The sequence below is a fragment of the Schistocerca americana genome, chromosome 8 (assembly GCF_021461395.2).
Source record: "Schistocerca americana isolate TAMUIC-IGC-003095 chromosome 8, iqSchAmer2.1, whole genome shotgun sequence".
Lineage (NCBI taxonomy): Eukaryota > Metazoa > Arthropoda > Insecta > Orthoptera > Acrididae > Schistocerca > Schistocerca americana.
Genome location: NC_060126.1, coordinates 373,129,396 through 373,150,521, shown reverse-complemented (window position 1 = coordinate 373,150,521; position 21,126 = coordinate 373,129,396). Strand labels below are relative to the sequence as shown.

The following is a 21,126-nucleotide window of genomic DNA, read 5'->3' as shown; positions in this document are numbered from 1 at the left end:
AACCACCCATGACAAAACTCTTAGATTTGGTGAGCGAGATGTATGAGACAGGCGAAATACCCTCAGAATTCAAGAAGAATATAATAATTCCAATCCCAAAGAAAGCGGGTGTTGACAGGTGCGAAAATTATCGAACTATCAGTTTAATAAGTCACGATTGGAAAATACTAACATGAATTTGGTTCAGACGAATGGGAAAACTGGAAGAAGCCGACCTCGGGGAAGATCAGTTTGGATTCCGTAGAAATGCTCGAATACTGACCCTATGATTTATCTTAGAAGACAGGTTAAGGAAAGGCAAATCTACGTTTCTAGCATCTGTAGACTTAGTGAAGGTTTTGAATGTTGACTAAAATAATCTCTTTCAAATTCTAAAGATGGCAGGGGCAAAATACAGGGAGAGAAAGACTATTTACAATTTGTATAGAAACCAAACGGCAGTTGGAAGAGTCGAGGGTTATGAAAGGGAAGCAGTGATTGAGAAGGGAGGTTTTTAAGCTGTGTGTTGAGCAGACAGTGAAGGAAACAAAAGAAAACTTTGGAGTAGGAATTAAAATAAATGGAGAAGGAATAAAAACTAAGAGGTTTGCCGACGACACTGTCAGAGACAGCGAAAGAGCAGGAAGAGCAGTTGAACGGAATAGACGCTGTCTTGAAAGAACGATATAAGATGAACATCAACAAACTCAAAACAAGGATAATGGGATGAAGTCGAATTAAATCAGGTGACGCTGAATGAATTAGATTAGGAAATGAGAGACTTAAGGTAATAGTGAGCTTTGCTACCTGGGAAACAAAATAACTGATGAAGGTCGAAGTAAAGAGGATATAAAATGTAGACTGGCTATGGAAAACAAAGCGTTTCTGAAGGAGAGAAAATTGGTAAGATCGAGTATAGATTTAAGCCTCAGGAAGTCGTTTCTGAAAGTATTTGTACGGAGTGTAGCTATGTGTGGAACTGAAACATTTAGAGAATAAGACAATAGAAGCTTTCGAAATGTGGTGCTACAGAAGAATGCCGAAGATATTAGATGGATGGATCACGTAACTAATGAGGAGGCACTGAGTAGAATTGAGGAGCAGGGGAATTTGTGGCGGAACTTGACTGAAGAAGGGTCGGATGGTAGGACACGTTCTGAGGCATCAAGGGATCACCACTTTAGTATTGGAGGGAAGCGTGGAGGGTAAAAATCGTAGAGGAAGACCAGGAGATGAATACATTAAACATATTCAGAAGGATGTAGGTTGCAGTAGTTACTCGGAGACGGAGAGGCTTGCACTGGATAGAGTGGCGTGGATAGCTGCATCAAACCAGTCTCTGGACTGAAGATCACAGCAACAACAACAAACGAGGGATACATGTTATTTCACGCTTTCTTAGAAAAATGATGTAATGAAAAATTGACAAAAAACGAACATAGAGTACAAATACGAAAGATGCATCCCAATTACTTAATGAAAACAACATATTACGTCACTTAGTACACGATTGTATCGTGTATAATCGGATAGTGGCTGTAACAAAGTTGCGTAACATAGATGAAGTTACATAATAATAAGACAATATGAGACATATTTGTAAGAAAACGTCAAAATAAAATTAGGGACGAAGGAAGGAAACTAATACTGACCAAACTTATAGCGGACCGCTGGTTGGATGGGGTGGGGAGGAGGGGAGGAGGGAGGGGGAAGAGGCGCAGCTTGAGAGAGCAAGTAAAACTCAAGTAAACGATAAGAATATTTATTAGATATCTGCGTCACAAAATAGAAGTAAGAATAAAGACATAAAACATATCACATACTAGATAAAAAATAAAATAGTACACAAAATATTAAAATACTCGAGTTACATTTGTATCTACAACGTGTATACATACTTATACTATGTTTTTAAAGTCTTTACATATATTCTATTTTTAACTATTTCATTTAGATGTTGCAACTGACAATTACATATGTACGTGACACCAAGGAATATCCCTTTAACCGATGTTATGGTATTCGTATCTGCTACGGAGAACAGTTAATATTAATTATTTTGACACACTGTATACTATTTCTTACATGTTTCTCTTTCTATATAGGTGACCTGTGCATAGTCACTTGATCTAAACTGGTTGTAGAGAAATAAACACACACTACATCAGATTTTACGGGTTTTGTGATTTTGTTCTTTAAATACACAAGCTATGCAGCAGTGTTTACAAGAAGTGTTCTATCACAGCAGCGGTAAATAGTAAGTATTTTTTTTTAATGAAAATCGCCCACTTGTGGTTGTGGTACCAATCGCATATAATTAATGGCACTTTCATAAACTAAGAATGATCCTCCACGTGAAACGAGTTTGTAAATAAATTAATGAGTGTAGATGTACGGAATTTACACTGTCAGTTTCTTTCAAGACCGTGCAAGAAGAACGCAGCCTGTAGTCACAGTCTGAGCGATTACGGTGATGCCAGACACAGGATCAGCCGGAGCTTTGGTGGTCACCAGAGGAGAACTTGCAGCCCGCCGAGCGGCCTCTGGGCCCCGTCACCAGGAAGTCGACGTCCGCGTCGTCACCGGTACCGGCGCCGCACGCGAATGGTCGCAGCGTCAGCATCGGTAGGCTCGCAGGTGGCGTGTCCAAGGGAAGCATGTAGGCCGCCGAAAGGTAGCGCAGCAGGGCGCCCAACACCTGACCTGAGGGCGACAGCGGCAAGTAAGAGCGAAACGTACACACAACTTACTGAGCCAATGAAGCAGTATTGGCCCTGCGAGGTGTGTATGTGTACTCAGTGACACAGGGAGATGACGACGTAGGATGGTGACATTAATTGCATTAATTTACTTGCATATTAATTACTTCTATTGTTCCGGATAGACTGGTACAAGCCGATCCTTACAGATCAGTTTGGGTTCCAGAATATTTTAGGAGCATGCGAGGTAATACTGACCATCTGACTTAACCTGGAATATAAGTTGAAGGATTTAGAGTTATAGAAAGCTTTTGACAGTATTGACAGCAATACACGCGTTGAAACTCTGAAGGTATTAGGGACAAAATACAGAGAGGGAAAGGTTACAGCATGCACAGTTTGAACAAAAATCAGGCTGCTGTTATAAGGGTCGAAGAAACTGAAAGGGAGGCATTAGTTCAGAAGAGAGCGAGACAGGATTGCAGTGCCTCTTTCATGTTATTCTATCTCTACATTGAGCAAGCAGTAAAGGGAACCAAGAAAAAAATTTGGAAATGGGATTAAAGTTCAGGGCTATTAAATAAAGAATTTAAGGTTTGTCTATGACACTGTACTTCTGACACTGGCTTGGACGTTCCGTTGACTGGAATGTATAGTGTCTTGAAATGAGATTATAAGATGAGCATCAATAAAATTAAAACAAGGGAATGAAGCTTAGTCTAATAAAACCAGGCGACTATGAGGGAATTGTATAAGGGAATTATATTCTAAAAGTAGTAGATGAGTCTTGTTATTTGGGAAGTAAAACTACTGACGATACCCAGGGTACAGAGGATACAAAATACAGATTGGCAATAGCCAGAAAAATTTCTCTATATCAGAGAAATATTTTAACGTCTAACATATATTTAAATGGTCGAAAGTTGGTTAGTGATAAGTGGCAGTCTAACGCCGGACTGACACGTTTCTTATTTTATTGTCGCAGTGTACTTTAATTCATTTGCTTTGAGTTTCATCGAGTCTAGGTGATGTATGTTGATGTTTATAGAATGCAATACCAAGCGACTGCGGAGATTGTTGCTTTAATTAACACCCTACTTCCATATCTACACTGCTGGAGAAGAAAATTAATACACTTGGTAAGAACACGTCGATTTTAATTAGATGACGGCATATGGCACGTGGGGGGATAGTAGATATATATAGTAGATAGTTTCAACGTTGAAACTTCCTGGCAGATTTAAACTGTGTGCCGGACCGAGACTCGAACTCGGGACCTTTCTTTGCCTTTCACGGGCAAGTGCTCTACCACCTGAGCTACCCAAGCACGACTCACGCCCCGTCCTCACAGCTTTACTTCTGCCAATATCTTGTCACCTACCTTCCAAACTTCACAGAAGCTCTCCTGCGAACCTTGCAGAACTAGCACTCCTGGAAGAAAGGATATCGCGGAGAGCTCTCTCATTCTGGAAACATCCCCCTGGCTGTGGCTAAGCCATGTTTCCGCGATATCCTTTCTTCCAGGAGTGCTAGCTCTGCAAGGTTCGTAGGATAGCTTCTGCGAAGTTTGGAAGGTAGGAGACGAGATACAGGCAGAAGTAAAGCTGTGAGGACGGGGCGTGAGTCGTGCTTGGGTAGCTCAGACGCCGGCACGGTAGCTCATCGTGTTCGGTCAGAGAGCCGGTTGGCCTCTGTAATAAAAAAACTGAGTGGAAGGATCAACCACCGAACTTGAACAGGATGTCTTGCGACGTCCGCAACGACCTAACACAACGATCAGTAACGAACAAATGAAAAAAAAGCATGCACAGTTTGAAGAAAAATCAGGCTGCTGTTATAAGGGTCGAAGAAACTGAAAGGGAGGCATTAGTTCAGAAGAGAGCGAGACAGGATTGCAGTGCCTCTTTCATGTTAATCTATCTCCACATTGAGCAAGCAGTAAAGGGAACCCGCGAAAGGCAAAGGTCTCGTGTTCGATTCGCGGAAGGCAAAGGTCCCGAGTTCGAGTCTCGGTCCGGCATACAGTTTTAATCTGCCAGGAAAGTTTCATATCAGCGCACACTCCGCTGCAGAGTGAAAATCTCATTCTGGAAACAGTTTGCAGTCACAGAGAATCCACTTATTGGTGTATAATGAACTATATTTAAAAATATACTTTCTATACGTTATAGTATTATCATACATAGTATTACCAAAAAACAAATATCACGAAAAAGAAAATAAGAAAAACTGACTCCTGCTCTTATGATAATATACTACTAGAACTACAGGGTTCTCGTAATATCCAAACAGGCACAACTAAACTTCATCGCATTCTATTACTACGACTGAAAGCTCAAGATCACCTTCATGGGGAAGAATTTCAACATGACAAAGAACCAAATCGTATGAATGAGAAGGCGATGTAATGATCCACCTGAGCATTCTTAAGGTGTCACATGTAGGTCATGGGAGCAAAGACGGATGCAACCGAGTCAATATCATGTATCATATACAGGGTGTTTCTGTGGTGTTGGCATACTCTTTTAGGGATGACATAAAAGGGTAAATGTATCAATTTGATACGAAAAACAGTGGTCCGAAAACTACTGATTCAAAAGCGAAATCGAAATTGAGAAAATTACAAATTTATCTTTGGTGTTGTAATATATTCATTTTTGTAACAGATTTATTTAGCTGTAGTGTTCGCATAAGGTACTACATTCATAACAGTTGCTTAACGTGGGCTCTCCCAGTTTCTACGCATGCTTGACACAGAAACGCAAAGCTGGGTCTTACTCGTCTGAATAATCCTAGTGTTGAACAATAAAATGTCAAGTTTAGCGATAATTCTTGCCGGGATGGCCCCTTTAGTTTCAACGGTTCCTCGTACGTAAACGCTGCACATGAATCTCACAAGAATAAATCAAGTGATGTGAAATTAGGTGAACGAGCTGGCCACGAAACAGAGTCTGCTCTTCCTGCATGTCTTACAGGGAACCGTCTAATGTAGGCGTCCACAGGTAAGATGGGCAAGGGCTCCATCATGATGGAAACACGTTTACTTACGATGATTTAAGGAGATGAACTACGGATGGACAGTTCCTCTCACAGACACAGTGCATGTTGGTGTACTTAAACCGGGAGAAAGCATATCCCGGCCTATTAACCAATCACTGACCAATCCTGGTGTGTTTCTGGGGTCCCCTGCAAGGCCGACAACCCGCAATGTAGCAGCGCTGTGCGGGTCATCGCTGTAGCTCCGCAGGCGCTCCGGTCGAAGTAAACCGAACTTCGCCTGCCCCGCAGGAAACAGATTAGTTCAGAAGGCGCGCGCAAGAGCAGTAGAGGCCGCCACGTCTACAGACCCTTTGCTACACCCGCCGCGCCATTTTCCTCACCCATTCCGAGCCCACACCGCTAGACCAACAGCTATCTGGTAGTCATCCGCCACGCGGGTATAACTACCCTCGCCCGGCGAGCACCAACAGAATTAGGAGATCGCCGCCGGCCGGGGTGGCCGAGCGGTTCTAGGCGCTACAGTATGGACCCGCGTGACCGCTACGGTCGCAGGTTCGAATCCTGCCTCGGGCATGGATGTGTGCGATGTCCTTAGGTTAGTTAGGTTTAAGTAGTTCTAAGTTCTAGGGGACTGATGACCTCAGAAGTTAAGTCCCATAGTGCTCAGAACCATTTAGAAGATCGCTAGCGATATGCCGCCGCCCTGACTCGACGTCGCTCTTGCCAATAGAGACCACCGGGCATCGCGACCCGCTGCTCCGACCGCGGAGTCTGATGCTGGACCTCCCTGTACTGCTCGTGAGATGGGACTTTAAATTTCTGCCTACTGTTGATGTGTAAGAAGATAATCTGCTGCGTTTGCAAGAGAACTTTTCAGAAGATAGTCTCACGCAGAGATTTACTTGTGTTGTTTCCCAAGAACTTTAAGTTGTCAAAGAAGTCATTCCTGTATTTTCAAGAAGTTCTTTCCTTATTTATTTTGAACTGCTAAGGATCTCAGAACTTATATTTGTGAACATAAACTGATTTTGTTAATAAATTGATTTTTGAGTGCTATCAACTGACCTACTGTGAAAGTGCCGCAAGCTGGGACACTTCAGTGCTCACCCACAAATTCTCTGCACATCTACCTTGGTGGCACTTTGCAACTGCAGTGTGGCAAGTCTCAGCTGTTCATGCATGATTGCGTCGATGGTGAAGTAGACTACGTCCACGGACTGTACGCACACAGGAGTAATGAGGATCACCCACAGACGGCTGTGACACGCACTTAACGTGGCGCGATGTTTGATGACGGTGGGAATTCCGGCTAGCTCGTTCAGTGAGTAGTAAAGCTGCAGCTGCAGATGTTGTTCCAATTTAATTTTTTGCACAGGAGTGTGCACGACACCTAACTGACGTACAACTGGATGAATAATGTTTGAGGGCTCATCGCCCACATGAGTAGCCAGGGTTCTTCCAATTTGGGAGCTTGTACAGCTCGTTAACTTACTTCCATTAATTGTACGAACAGTCTCGGAAACATGATACTCGTTGTGTGTGCGGGCGTAGTTTCATACAGCCTCTCGGCTTCTTTACGTTTCCTTTTGCTTATCCATGTACGAAGTCAAGTCCTTTAATCCTGCAACGTCATTTAACTAACGCTGGTCGATTACACTCTCGCCTTGACGTCCTACAGACATGAGGTATGACTACGTGAAGGTACCCATCATATCGTCTGTTCTGCATTCCAAGTGCTTCCCTCCATGGTGTACGATTGTGCGTGATGGATGGATTAAAGTTACGTACGTCTACTCCATCACGTTAGTCCCGTCTAGTATGTGGCTTGCTGCACTCGAGAAATGGCAAATTAATTTATTTAACTTTGCACCGAAAAAGTCTCCCTGTCACTGCAGTAGATACTGTAATTTCGACGATCAGTCATTTTCAAGTTGTTCCAGGTGCTGGAAACACAGAAATAGTCAACACTGATAAAATGAAAAAAAATGCGAGGCTAGGTCGTGTCATGGTCAGTAACATTCGAAACAGGTCTGGCTCCCACCGCGTCACGCAAGTCTATTCTCTTTGTACGTAACAAATCTGTTTATTACATCCTACAAAGACCGATTCGTAGATTCTCCTCATCTGTTGGTATTTACTCGATAACATGTTAGTCATCTATATTTTTAATAGAGGATGTTCCCAAAAGACCTCAGAAACCAATGAGTTTGCCAACTGAATTTCATTCCCGATACTTATCATTACATTTTGACCTATGATTGTATCAGATAACAGCAGCAGTAACTGCTCACCTTTGATGCGGTAGCGGAAGCGGCAAGTGAAGTGGTCGTCCGGTGGTTGGACGAGGCCGCGCAGGATGACGTCAGGCTGCGTCTGCGCGCGAAACCGGCACTCCAGCGCCGGAAAGGACACTCGCTGGAACCTGCGGACACGAGACGAGAGGATAGGGTCAGGTACCGCGCTAGAAGCAGGCTAGGCGCACACTAGACGCAGTAGAACAAAGCGAGATCAGACATATGTAACAGGTAGTTCGAAGCGTAAGACCTCTGTCTGCGGGGCAAAACTCTCATTGTTTGGGTGGCAACAAGTAGGTCAGTGTCGGTATTTCAGGCCGCAGCGCCAGTGCCAGCTGACAAACCTGCAAACATCTCCGACTTCTCTACCGCAGGAACAGTACATCTATTCCACCGCATAAGAGTTAATCGAGGTGTTTCAGGAAAGGGCACACTTAATTGCAAGACAAATGACATACGACAGTGTCCGAATAATGTTGAAATACAACTGCTTTTGCCGTTTCCAGTTGTCGCGCACCAAGCAAGAGTCACTTGTTCCTCAAAGGATGTTTGCCCGTTCGCAGATTCGTCTGCTAGCGAGGCGTTTCTTTCCAAAGCACCGCGTAGTATGTCACGATAAGTCCTACGATAGCCGATAGGGACGCGACACACGAAAATGCGTTTTGTAGAACTTCATGTGTTCGAAAAAAGCTTTGCTCTTGTTCCTTCTCTTCGTCGAATGGATGTAGTAGACGGTTGTCTTACGTGTTTCGAGACTGACGCATTCAGCCTGCTGCATCACAGAATTTAGTAACAGCTTCCTTGAGGTATTCGCGTTCCATTCACATTGCTTGAATGTACGTGTACTTCAAAGCTATGGAAGAACGATCTTCCTGTGTTGCGTTTTCTTTTGTATGACTTTGAATCCTTTTGTGGTCCATTTGATTTCCAAGACCATGTGGAGGCCAGCATCCAGTTTTTAGTTCACCCATCCGTGGATACAAGCCCGCATCTCGTGGTCGTGCGGTAGCGTTCTCGCTTCCCACGCCCGGGTTCCCGGGTTCGATTCCCGGCGGGGTCAGGGATTTTCTCTGCCTCGTGATGGCTGGGTGTTGTGTGATGTCCTTAGGTTAGTTAGGTTTAAGTAGTTCTAAGTTCTAGGGGACTGATGACCATAGATGTTAAGTCCCATAGTGCTCAGAGCCATTTTTGAACCGTGGATACAAGCAACTTATGATCCCTATGTCTCAATCGATTCAGCAGTTCTGTCGTGAAAATGTAACAGATGGAGTTACTTTAGTATTTAATAATATTGGTATGGATGATAGTATGGATTTTGGAACTACTGTGTGTCGATATGCACTGAAGAGCCAAAGAAACTGGTGCACCTGCCTAATATCGCATTGGGACCCCACGAGCACGCATACGTGCCGCAGCATGACGTGGAATCGACGCGACTGAAGTCTGAAGTAGTGCTGGAGGGAGACGACACCATGAACTCTGCAGGGCTATCCGTAAATTCGTAAGAACACGAGGGGGTGGAAATTCCTTCTGAACAGCACGTTGCAAGGCATCCCAGATATGCTCAACAGTGTTCATGTCTGGGGAGCCAGGTGGCCAGCGGGAGTGCTTCAACTCAGATGAGTGTTCCTGGAGCAACTCTGTAGCAATTCTGGACGCGTGGGATGTCGCACTGTACTGCTATAACTGGCCAAGTCCGTCAGAATGAACAATAGACATGAATGGATGCAGCTAATCAGAGAGGTTGCGTACGTACGTGTCACCTGTCCGTGTCGTATCGAGACTTATCAGGGGTCCCCCATACCGTTACAGAGCCTTCACCACCTTGAACAGTCCCCTACTGACATGCAGGATCCATGGATTCATGGGGTTGTCCTCACACCCGTACACCTCCATCTGCTCGATCAATTTGAAACGACTAGGCAACATGTTTCCAGTCATCAACAGTCCAGTGTTGGTGTTGACGAACCCAGGCGAGGTGTAAAGATTTGTGTCGTGCAGTCGTCAAGGGTACACGTTAGGGCCTTCAATGATGTTTCGTTGAATGGTTCGCACGCTGACTCTTGTTGATGGCCCAGCACTGAAATGTGCAGCGAATGGTTGCACAGCGCTCACGTTGAACTATTCTCTTTAGTCGTTGTTGGTCATGTTCTTGTAGGATCTTCTTCCGGCTGCAGCGATGTCGGAGATTTAATGTTTTACCGGATTTTTTATATTCACGATACACTCGTGAAATGGTCGTACTGGAAAATCTGCACTGCATCGCTACCTCAGAGATGCTGAGTCTCATCGCTCGTGCGCCGATTAGAACACCACGTTCAAACTTACTTAAATCTTGATAACTTGTCATTGTAGCAGCAGTAACCGATCTAACAACTGCGCCAGACACTTGTTGTCTTACATGGGCGTTGCTGACCGCAGCGTCGTATCCTGCCTGTTTAAAATATCTCTGTATTCAAATACGGATGCCTGCAGTAGTTTCTTTGGCGCTTCAGTGTGTAAAACTGTGATGTTGAATTACTGATACGACATATTATGCTCTTCAAAAAAAATGGCTCTGAGCACTATGGGACTTAACATCTATGGTCATCAGTCCCCTAGAACGTAGAACTACTTAAACCTAACTAACCTAAGGACAGCACACAACACCCAGCCATCACGAGGGAGAGAAAATCCCTGACCCCACCGGGAATCGAACCCGGGAACCCGGGCGTGGGAAGCGAGAACGCTACCGCACGAGCACGAGATGCGGGCTTATGCTCTTCCTGAAGGGATAATTCATTCTGTAGAATCAATTTGTTACTTAAAGTACTTGTGGCGTTCGCACTTTATCTTCTACCGTTTGTCTATGGTCCAAGCCATGTCCACCTCATCTGCTCCTGTGCACATTTGGAACTCCATCGTGATAATTTACTTTACACTCCGTGATCTTCACGGACCACAGGCTTAATTCTGCAGCGCTTTTGCTATTTTATTTCTTATAATTTTCACAATATTACAGAGAAGGTCATATGTTGCAGTACCTAAGAGTCACACAGATAATGAAATAGTTTCAGCAGAATTCACATTCTCCAGCACATCAGCTCATAGATTAGCAGGTTTTTTATGCACTATAGGTTGCAAATGGTAAGGAAATTTGACCTGCACAAGCCTAGTGTTATAAGGAAATGTTTAACACACAACTTTAGACAGACAAGTGTAACCCCTATGTTCGCGTGCTAGAGTAATGGTGGTGTACGCGCATGTGGAGAACTTGTTTGCGCAACAATCGCCGACGTAGTGTAGCTGAGGCGGAATAAGGGGAACCAGCCCGCACTTGCCGCGGCAGTTGGAAAACGCCTAAAAACCATCCACAGACTGGCCGGCTCACCGGACCTCGACACAAATCCGCCGAGCGGATTCGTGCCGCCTACCGGCGCTCCTTCCCGCCCGGAAAGCAGTGCGTTAAACCGCATGGCCAACAGGGCGGGCTGTGAAGGGATTACGATGTACTTGGTGCACGTTACAGCGATCTGCCTTGCGGCGGTCACACGTGATCGATTTGAACCTTGACGACCAGTACTCCTGCTCTCACATTCCTGTGCAATCAATATGGATGAAGTCCCATCCAAATGCCCCATAGATCTGGACGTGACCATTTGATTATTCATTACGTTCGATAGGTCCTGCAATTCTTCACCACTGTCGCTGAGGACAGAAATGCCCTGAGCTTATTTCACTTTTATGATGGCGAGTTGCTGCTTGTAAATATTGATTTTTGCTTGCTATGTGATTTGAGTTAATAAGTCGACTGTTATGATTAGTTTTAGTATAGTGAGTAATGTTATAGTGGTTCGAAAATCAAGGTGTGTAGCATTCGATAAGCTTAAATTAATGAAAGAAAATTTTATTAGATGTTGCCTACACATACCATATGGAAGTCCAAATATATGTTTAAAAAATCTGGGTACATAAATCTGAATAGGTGACCACAATTCATTACTGAAATGGACCTCGTGCGATTTGAAATCGACCCTGCTTACGTATGTTGGCACACGTAGGTACTAGGGTCATTAATGTATACAGGAAAACATCCTTGCAGGTGCTTCTAATTTGATGTTTCTTCTGCACTTGTACAAAGTTTCGAACGATTCCGACAGATGGCAGAGACGTAGCGAACCATCAAAATGGCGTCTACAAACTCGCTGCAAGTACCATCCTGTCACTTAATTCTTGTTTGCGAAAAAAAGAAACATGGTGAAAATTTATAACCTTTTATGTGCAGTGTATAGTAATGATGAAGGTGATAGATGTATTGTTGGGTGTTGGGTAAAGAGATCTAAAGACTCAGGAAGTGCAGAGACTGAGCTCCATTGTCATTCACGTTCGGGACGTCCAATCACAACCGCTGCTACCGACAACGGGAATTTCGTAGACGCCGGCCGGGGTGGCCAAGCGGTTCTAGGCGCTACAGTCTGGAACGCGCGACCGCTACGGTCGCAGGTTGGAATCCTGCCACGGGCGTGGATGTGTTTGATGTCCTTAGGTTAGTTAGGTTTAAGTAGTTCTAAGTTCTAGGGGACTGATGACCTCAGAAGTTAAGTCCCATAGTGCTCAGAGCCATTTGAACCATTTGAACCCTATAGCCCTATAGCCCAGACCTGGCGCCCTTTTCCGTCTGTGGGGGCTAGTTTAGTATTTCCTACATCAGACACACTTTGAAGATGATGATGGTGTAATTCGTGCAGTGAAAACACGACTGCAAGCAGAGGACAAGAGCTGTTACCAAAATGGAACTCATGCTCTTGCACAACGCTGAGGTAAAGCCATAGAACGTGATGGAAACTATGTAGAAAAATAGTGCATTTCCAATAAATACTTTTTTATATTTTCACCAAATTCTAACTTTTAAGTATAAATTTGCATCGATGTGCATTAAAACAAAAAGACAAAATTAATAAAGACAAAATAAATAAAAACAGAATCCAAAAAACTTTTGAAGATGGGCGACGGATAAAGATCAAGTACGGAATCACCACGGGTTAATGTAGTGAGCGCCCACCTGAGAAGCAGCGCCCCATCAGCAGGTGGATCATCAGCTGCGGCGTCGCTGTCGGTGGAATTGGTGGCTTCCCTGGAAACGAGCCCCACCTTGGCAGAGCTGTACATCAGACAACCGGCAGGGGCGGCGGGGGCCGCCGCACCCAGTAGGTTCATCTGCACGTCGAACACGTCGTTGGGCAGCCCCGGCCGAGGCACCACGCAGTCCGCCTCGGGGATTGCCAGACTCACTGAGGCCGGTCTGAAAGCAGACATCATCACTGCCAGTATCCATCACTAACGCTAGTGGACTGCTCATGGCCTGATGCCAATTAGCCTATTGTTATGGTCCATCCTCACACATGTGTGACCAAAGCTCCGATCTACACTACTGGCCATTAAAATTGCTACACCAAGAAGAAATGTAGATGATAAATGGGTATACAGTCGACAAATATATTATACTAGAACTGACATGTGATTACATTTTCACGCAATTTGGGTGCATAGACCCTGGGAAATCAGTGCCCAGGACAACCATCTCTGGCCGTAATAATGGCCTTGATACGCCTGGCCATTGAGTCAAACAGAACTTGGAAGACGTGTGCAGGTACAGCTTCCCATGCAGCTTCAACACGATACCACAGTTCATCAAGAGTAGTGACTGGCGTATTGTGACGAGCCAGTTGCTCGGCCACCATTGAACAGACGTTCTCAATTGGTGAGAGGTCTGGAGAATGTGCTGGCCAGGCAGCATTCGAACATTTTCTGTATCCAGAAAGGCCCGTACAGGACCTGCAACATGCGGTTGTGCATTATCCTGCTGAAATGTAGGGTTTCGCAAGGATTGACTGAAGGGTAGAGCCACGGGTCGTAACACATCTGAAATGTAACTTCCACTGTTCGAAGTGCCGTCAATGCGAACAAGAGGTGACCGAGACGTGTAACCAATGGCACCCCATACCATCACGCCGGGTGATACGCCAGTATGGCGATGACAAATACACACTTCCGCGATGTCGCCAAACACGGATGCGACCATCATGATGCTGTAAACAGAACCTGAATTCATCCGAAAAAATGACGTTTTGCCATTCGTGCACCCAGATTCGTCGTTGAGTACACCGTCGCAGGCGCTCCTGTCTGTGATGCAGCGTCAAGGGTAACCGCAGCCATGATCTCCGAGCTGATAGTCCATGCTGCTACAAACGTCTTCGAACTGTTCGTGCAGATGGTTGTTGTCTTGCAAACGTCCCCATCTGTTGACTCAGGGATCGAGACGTGGCTGCACGATCGGTTACAGCCATGCGGATAAGATGCCTTTCATCTCGACTGCTAGTGATACGAGGCCATTGGGATCCAACACGGCGTTCCGTATTACCCTCATGAACCCACCGATTCCATATTCTGCTAACAGTCATTGGATCTCGACCAACGCGAGCAGCAGTGTCGCGATGCGACGAACCGCAATGGCGATAGGCTACAATCCGACCTTTATCAAAGTCGGAAACGTGATGGCACGCATTTCTCTTCCATACAGGAGGCATCACAACAACGTTTCACCAGGCAATGCCGGTCAACTGCTGTTTGTGTATGAGAAATCGGCTGGAAACTTTCGTCATGTCAGCACGTTGTAGGTGTCGCCACCGGCGCCAACCTTGTGTGAATGCTCTGAAAAGCTAATCATTTGCATATCACAGCATCTTCTTCCTGTCGGTTAAATTTCGCGTCTGTAGCACGTCATCTTAGTGGTGTAGCAATTTTAATGGCCACTATCGTATTACGTTACTGGCATGCGCAAACTACGTGCTGGTGGATTTTGACATTAATAACGTTTTTCGTTATTCGTAAAAGGGTTGAACAAAAACGTGAAAACACTGTGAGAAATACATGCTTGAACTTAAGTGCAGACGCTATCCAAGCCTGCAAATTGTGTTGTTGTATTTGACTACGAACAGTGCCTGTTTATTGTCGTCAGTATGTGGCAGGTGTTTATCGTGGTCAGAACAGTGTTCTGTGTAGTTGTGAGCGCATTATGTCGGAGATAAGCGAATTATAACGTGGGAAAGTTGTTGGTACTCTTATGAAGCTGCTTTCAAACCAAAGTAGCCGAAGTGTTTGGTGCTTCAAGATTTATACAGCACATAGGAAAAGCGGAAAAACATCATCTGCTAAGTCACAACATGGACGAACGTGGTGTTGAGTGATCGCGACATACGGTCACTGAGGAGTATTGTGTCGGAAAAGAAGTGGGCGACAGCTGAAAAAGTGATTGCAGAACTGAATGTCACACTCGTGAGTTCTGTCAGCACCAAAACAACACGAATGGAGCTTCAGTAGCTGGGAATTACAGGATGAGCTCGAATTCCAGAAAGAATCAGTGATGCAAATGCCCTAACAAGAAAACGTGGCACCACAGCCATAAAACGTTGACGAATTCCAGAAAGACTCAGTGATGCAAATGCCCTAACAAGAAAACGTGGTACCAAAGCCAAAAAACGTTGACTGTGATGCAATAGAAGAATGTCATTTGGTCGAGGAGCGATGGAAGAATGTCATTTGGTCTGATGAGTATTGTTTCACACTGTTTCTAACTTCCAGGGGAGTTCACGTCCCAAGAGTGAAACATAGCGAGGGTTCGATGGTGATTTCCGCGGCCACATCGTGGAATTCCATGGGCCTCATGGGTACTCGGCAAGGTTGCATTACTGCCGAGGATTACGTGACCATTTTGGGTGATCAGGAACATCTCACGGTACAATTTTTATTCCCTAACGGTCCTCGCAGCCCCATCGTCCAGGATTCTTTTGTGAGCACAAGGATGCATATTCACATCCCCCTTGATCGCCACAGTAACCACATCTCGAAGTTATTGCGCCTTTGTGCTCTACTGTGAATAAGGAAAAGTGTGAAGTTATTCACATGAGTAATAAAAGAAATCAGCTAAATTTCGATTACGCGATAAGTCACACAAATCTGAAGGCTGTAATTTCAACTACATGCTTAGGGATTACAATTACAAATAACTTAAATTGGTACGATCACATAGATAATATTGTGGGTAGAGCAAACCAAAGACTGCGATTCATTGGCAGAACACTTAGAAGGTGCAACAGGTCTACTAAAGAGACTGCTTACACCATGCTTGTCCGGCCTATTCTGGCGTATTGTTGAGCGGTGTGGGACCCGCATCAGGTAGGACTCACGGATGCAATCGAAAACGTAGAAACAAGGGCAGCTCGTTTTGTATTATCGCGGAACAGGGGAGATAGTGTTACAGACATGATACGTGAATTGGAGTGGCAATCATTAAAACAAAGGCGTTTTTTGTTGCGACGGCATCTTCTCATGAAATTTCAATCACCAGTTTTCTCCTCCGATTGCGAAAACATTCTGTTGGCACTCACCTACATGGGGAGAAATGATAATCACGATAAAATAAGAGAAATCAGGGCTCGCACAGAAAAATTTAAGTGCTCGTTTTTCCCGCGTGCCGTTCGAGAGTGGAAAGGTAGAGAGACAGCTTGAAGGTGGTTCATTGAACCCTCTGCCAGGCACTTCATTGTGATTAGCAGAGTAATCACGTAGATGTAGATATACTTTGGAGAGAAAGGTAGGTGATCGCTGTCCACCTGCATCATCATTACATAAACTTGCCACTACTTTGCAGGACTAACGGTAAAAGAGTGCCTCGAAAACCATACAGTGCCTGTGTTTATCCATTCCAAGACGCCACGAAGCAATTTTGATACCCTAAGTTATTCCTAGACCGTATTGGGCAAGGTAATCTGCTGTGTTTTATGTGTTTCCATATTTTTGGTCACTCCCTCTACAGTTGGAACATCGTACCCCTAACGAATGCGAGTTACCTGATAATCATATTAGCTGTCAAGCGTTTGTCCCGTTTCAATTGAAGTTATTGTGGTGAGCGGGAAATGTCCCAAAACTAAACGTGTATTAACTAGCACTTACAGAAGGCTGATGAAGCGGAAGCCATGTTCGGCTGCCATGGCCTGCAGCTGGCGGATATCTCCCTCGAAGAAACAGCCGAAGGTTCTGTGAATCCTGTCGTCTGCGCCGACCACCAACAGTGCGACCAGCATTCGGCGAGCGTTGTCGAGGGCCACTGGGTAGCGGCCGTCGGCGCACGCCAGGCCGGGGTACCCGCCGAAGCGAAGCTCCACTCCGCTGTAACATTCACCCGTAAAGTGGCAGGCATTATAGCACCATTGTCTAGCTCACGTTCAGTTTTATATCTGCAGCGAAATATAAGGAGCAGTAAAATGAAAATGAGAAAACGGTATCCACAAACCAGTCGCCTTTTATTTTATTCCTGAATTTTTATTCTCCGTTATCGGTTTATGGCTTAGTGATTCATCATCAGATGGTATATATTTATTGGATGTTTAGTGCATTGTGGGCTCGAGTAACTGTGACAGAATGTATAAACGAAACATGTGAGCACCGAATGTGGTGAGAATTATTCACGTTATGAGATCAATTTAGTTTCATCACTTACAGTTATTAGTACCTGTTGCTTCTTCCTAGGTCGGCACATTGTTTTTGGAAAACATAAGGTATGTTTTCAAGTGACGTTAATGTTTCACCACTTCACAAATTTCGCCACAGTTAAAAACTATCGTAAATAAACCAAAGAGCATGATTAAATACATGTTGTAAGAGTTGTGTTGGGCCAGAGACTTTCTTTGTTCAGCACTTGCATTGCACATCGGCAACACTAAGTATATGCCTATTTATGTTATATTAATTATCACAAAAATACGTATTTACATTACAAAATTCTCATTTGCTATTTACAAAATCTATAAAACAATTATTTTGGATATATTTCATCCAATATTTTAGTGCTGAAATCAGGTTTGATATTTATTTTGATGTCTAATAAACATTGTTCATTACTTATGATATAAACATTAGAGCTGTGAATGAAGATTATTGTGTGTGTGTGTGTGTGTGTGTGTGTGTGTGTGTGTGTGTGTGTGTGTGTGTGTGCGTGTGGGTGTATGTATACTAGAAGAAGAAAATGAAAGGTATGTGTGTGTGAGTGAGGTTTTATCCTTAGGTTGGTTAGTTTTTAAAGCTTAAACATTCTTTGAAATTTTGAAAAAATTAGTTGTTTGCTAAGTCAGTTTGCTCGTTTAAGACAGTATATTGTTGTGGATGAAAATCTCTAGTTGTTGTAGGATCTCCATATTTATTTCTTTGTCTACAATGTGTAGAATATGTAACTTTGTTTTAACGTCTGTAGTTGAATGACAATTGCGTGCTAGGTGGGACGCAAAACTTGATTTATTTAAATTTTCGAAACAGAGTGCGCTTATGTGCTCTTAATATCGAATTGCAAAGTTTCTTCCTGTTTGCCGTATGTAGTAATAGGAGCAAGTGTCACAAGTTAATTTTTTAATTTTTTTTTTTTTTTTTTTTTTTTTGCCAAAACGGCCTTGCTGTGCTGGTACTGCGAACGGCTGAAAGCAAGGGGAAACTACGGCCGTAATTCTTCCCGAGGACATGCAGCTTTACTGTATGATTAAATGATGATGGCGTCCTCTTGGGTAAAATATTCCGGAGGTAAAATAGTCCCCCATTCGGATCTCCGGGGGGGGGGGGGGGGGGCTACTCAAGAGGATGTCGTTATCAGGAGAAAGAAAACTGGCGTTCTACGGATCGGAGCGTGGAATGTCAGATCCCTTAATCGGGCAGGTAGGTTAGAAAATTTAAAAAGGGAAATGGATAGGTTAAAGTTAGATATTGTGGGAATTAGTGAAGTTCGGTGGCAGGAGGAACAAGACTTCTGGTCAGGTGACTACAGGGTTATAAACACAAAGTCAAATAGGGGTAATGCAGGAGTAGGTTTAATAATGAATAGGAAAATAGGAATGCGGGTAAGCTACTACAAACAGCATAGAGAACGCATTATTCTGGCCAAGATCGATACGAAGCCCACACCTACTACAGTAGTACAAGTTTATATGCCAACTAGCTCTGCAGATGACGAAGAAATTGAAGAAATGTATGATGAAATAAAAGAAATTATTCAGATAGTGAAGGGAGACGAAAATTTGATAGTCATGGGTGACTGGAATTCGAGTGTAGGAAAAGGGAGAGAAGGAAACGTAGTAGGTGAATATGGATTAGGGCTAAGAAATGAAAGAGGAAGCCGCCTGATAGAATTTTGCACAGAGCACAACTTAATCATAGCTAACACTTGGTTTAAGAATCATGATAGAAGGTTGTATACATGGAAGAACCCTGGAGATACTAAAAGGTATGAGATAGAATATATAATGGTGTTGTTGTTGTGGTCTTCAGTCCTGAGACTGGTTTGATGCAGCTCTCCATGCTACTCTATCAGACAGAGATTTAGGAACCAGGTTTTAAATTGTAAGACATTTCCAGGGGCAGATGTGGACTCTGACCACAATCTATTGGTTATGACCTGTAGATTAAAACTGAAGAAACTGCAAAAAGGTGGGAATTTAAAGAGATGGGACCTGGATAAACTGAAAGAACCAGAGGTTGTACAGAGTTTCAGGGAGAGCATAAGGGAACAATTGAAAGGAATGGGGGAAAGAAATACAGTAGAAGAAGAATGGGTAGCTCTGAGGGATGAAGTAGTGAAGGCAGCAGACGATCAAGTAGGTAAAAAGAAGAGGGTTAGTAGAAATCCTTAGGTAACAGAAGAAATATTGAATTTAATTGATGAAAGGAGAAAATATAAAAATGCAGTAAATGAAGCAGGCAAAAAGGAATACAAACGTCTCAAAAATGAGATCGACAGGAAGTGCAAAATGGCTAAGCAGGGATGGCTAGAGGACAAATGTAAGGATGTAGAGGCTTATCTCACTAGGGGTAAGATAGATACTGCCTACAGGAAAATTAAAGAGACCTTTGGAGATAAGAGAACCACATGTATGAACATCAAGAGCTCAGATGGAAACCCAGCTCTAAGCAAAGAAGGGAAAGCAGAAAGGTGGAAGGAGTATATAGAGGGTCTATACAAGGGCGATGCACTTGAGGACAATATTATGGAAATGGAAGAGGATGTAGATGAAGATGAAATGGGAGACACGATACTGCGTGAAGAGTTTGACAGAGCACTGAAGGACCTGAGTCGAAACAAGGCCCCCGGAGTAAACAACATTCCATTGGAACTACTGACGGCCTTGGGAGAGCCAGTCCTGACAAAACTCTACCATCTGGTGAGCAAGATGTATGAAACAGGCGAAATACCCTCAGACTTCAAGAAGAATATAATAATTCCAATCCCAAAGAAAGCAGGTGTTGACAGATGTGGAAATTACCGAACAATCAGTTTAATAAGCCGCAGCTGCAAAGTACTAACACGAATTCTTTACAGACGAATGGAAAAACTAGTAGAAGCCGACCTCGGGGAAGATTAGTTTGGATTCCGTAGAAATACTGGAACACGTGAGGCAATACTGACCTTACGACTTATCTTAGAAGAAAGATTAAGGAAAGGCAAACCTACGTTTCTAGCATTTGTAGACTTAGAGAAAGCTTTTGACAATGTTGACTGGAATACTCTCTTTCAAATTCTAAATGTGGCAGGGGTAAAATACAGGGAGCGAAAGGCTATTTACAACTTGTACAGAAACCAGATGGCAGTTATAAGAGTTGAGGGACATGAAAGGGAAGCAGTGGTTGGGAAGGGAGTAAGACAGGGTTGTAGCCTCTCCCCGATGTTATTCAATCTGTATATTGAGCAAGCAGTAAAGGAAACAAAAGAAAAATTCGGAGTAGGTATTAAAATCCATGGAGAAGAAACAAAAACTTTGAGGTTCGCCGATGACATTGTAATTCTGTCAGAGACAGCAAAGGACTTGGAAGAGCAGTTGAACGGAATGGATGGTGTCTTGAAGGCAGGATATAAGATGAACATCAACAAAAGCAAAACGAGGATAATGGAATGTAGTCGAGTTAAGTCGGGTGATGCTGAGGGTATTAGATTAGGAAATGAGACACTTAAAGTAGTAAAGGAGTTTTGCTATTTGGGGAGCAAAATAACTGATGATGGACGAAGTAGAGAGGATATAAAATGTAGACTGGCAATGGCAAGGAAAGCGTTTCTGAAGAAGAGAAATTTGTTAACATCG

General features: G+C 43.8%; 1 protein-coding gene across 1 annotated transcript in view; it reads right to left on the bottom strand.

Moving 5' to 3' along the window:
- Positions 1-1,637: 1,637 nt before the first annotated feature.
- LOC124545175 overlaps positions 1,638-21,126 on the bottom strand; it is a 102,765-nt gene continuing 83,276 nt past the window's right edge. The window contains exons 2-5 of the mRNA XM_047124014.1: positions 16,964-17,179; positions 13,014-13,253; positions 7,970-8,100; positions 1,638-2,682 (exon numbers count right to left, since the gene is read on the bottom strand). Coding sequence (XP_046979970.1) covers positions 2,468-2,682; positions 7,970-8,100; positions 13,014-13,253; positions 16,964-17,179 — 802 coding nt within the window. The 3' untranslated portion in view covers positions 1,638-2,467. The remainder of the gene's footprint in view (positions 2,683-7,969; positions 8,101-13,013; positions 13,254-16,963; positions 17,180-21,126) is intronic.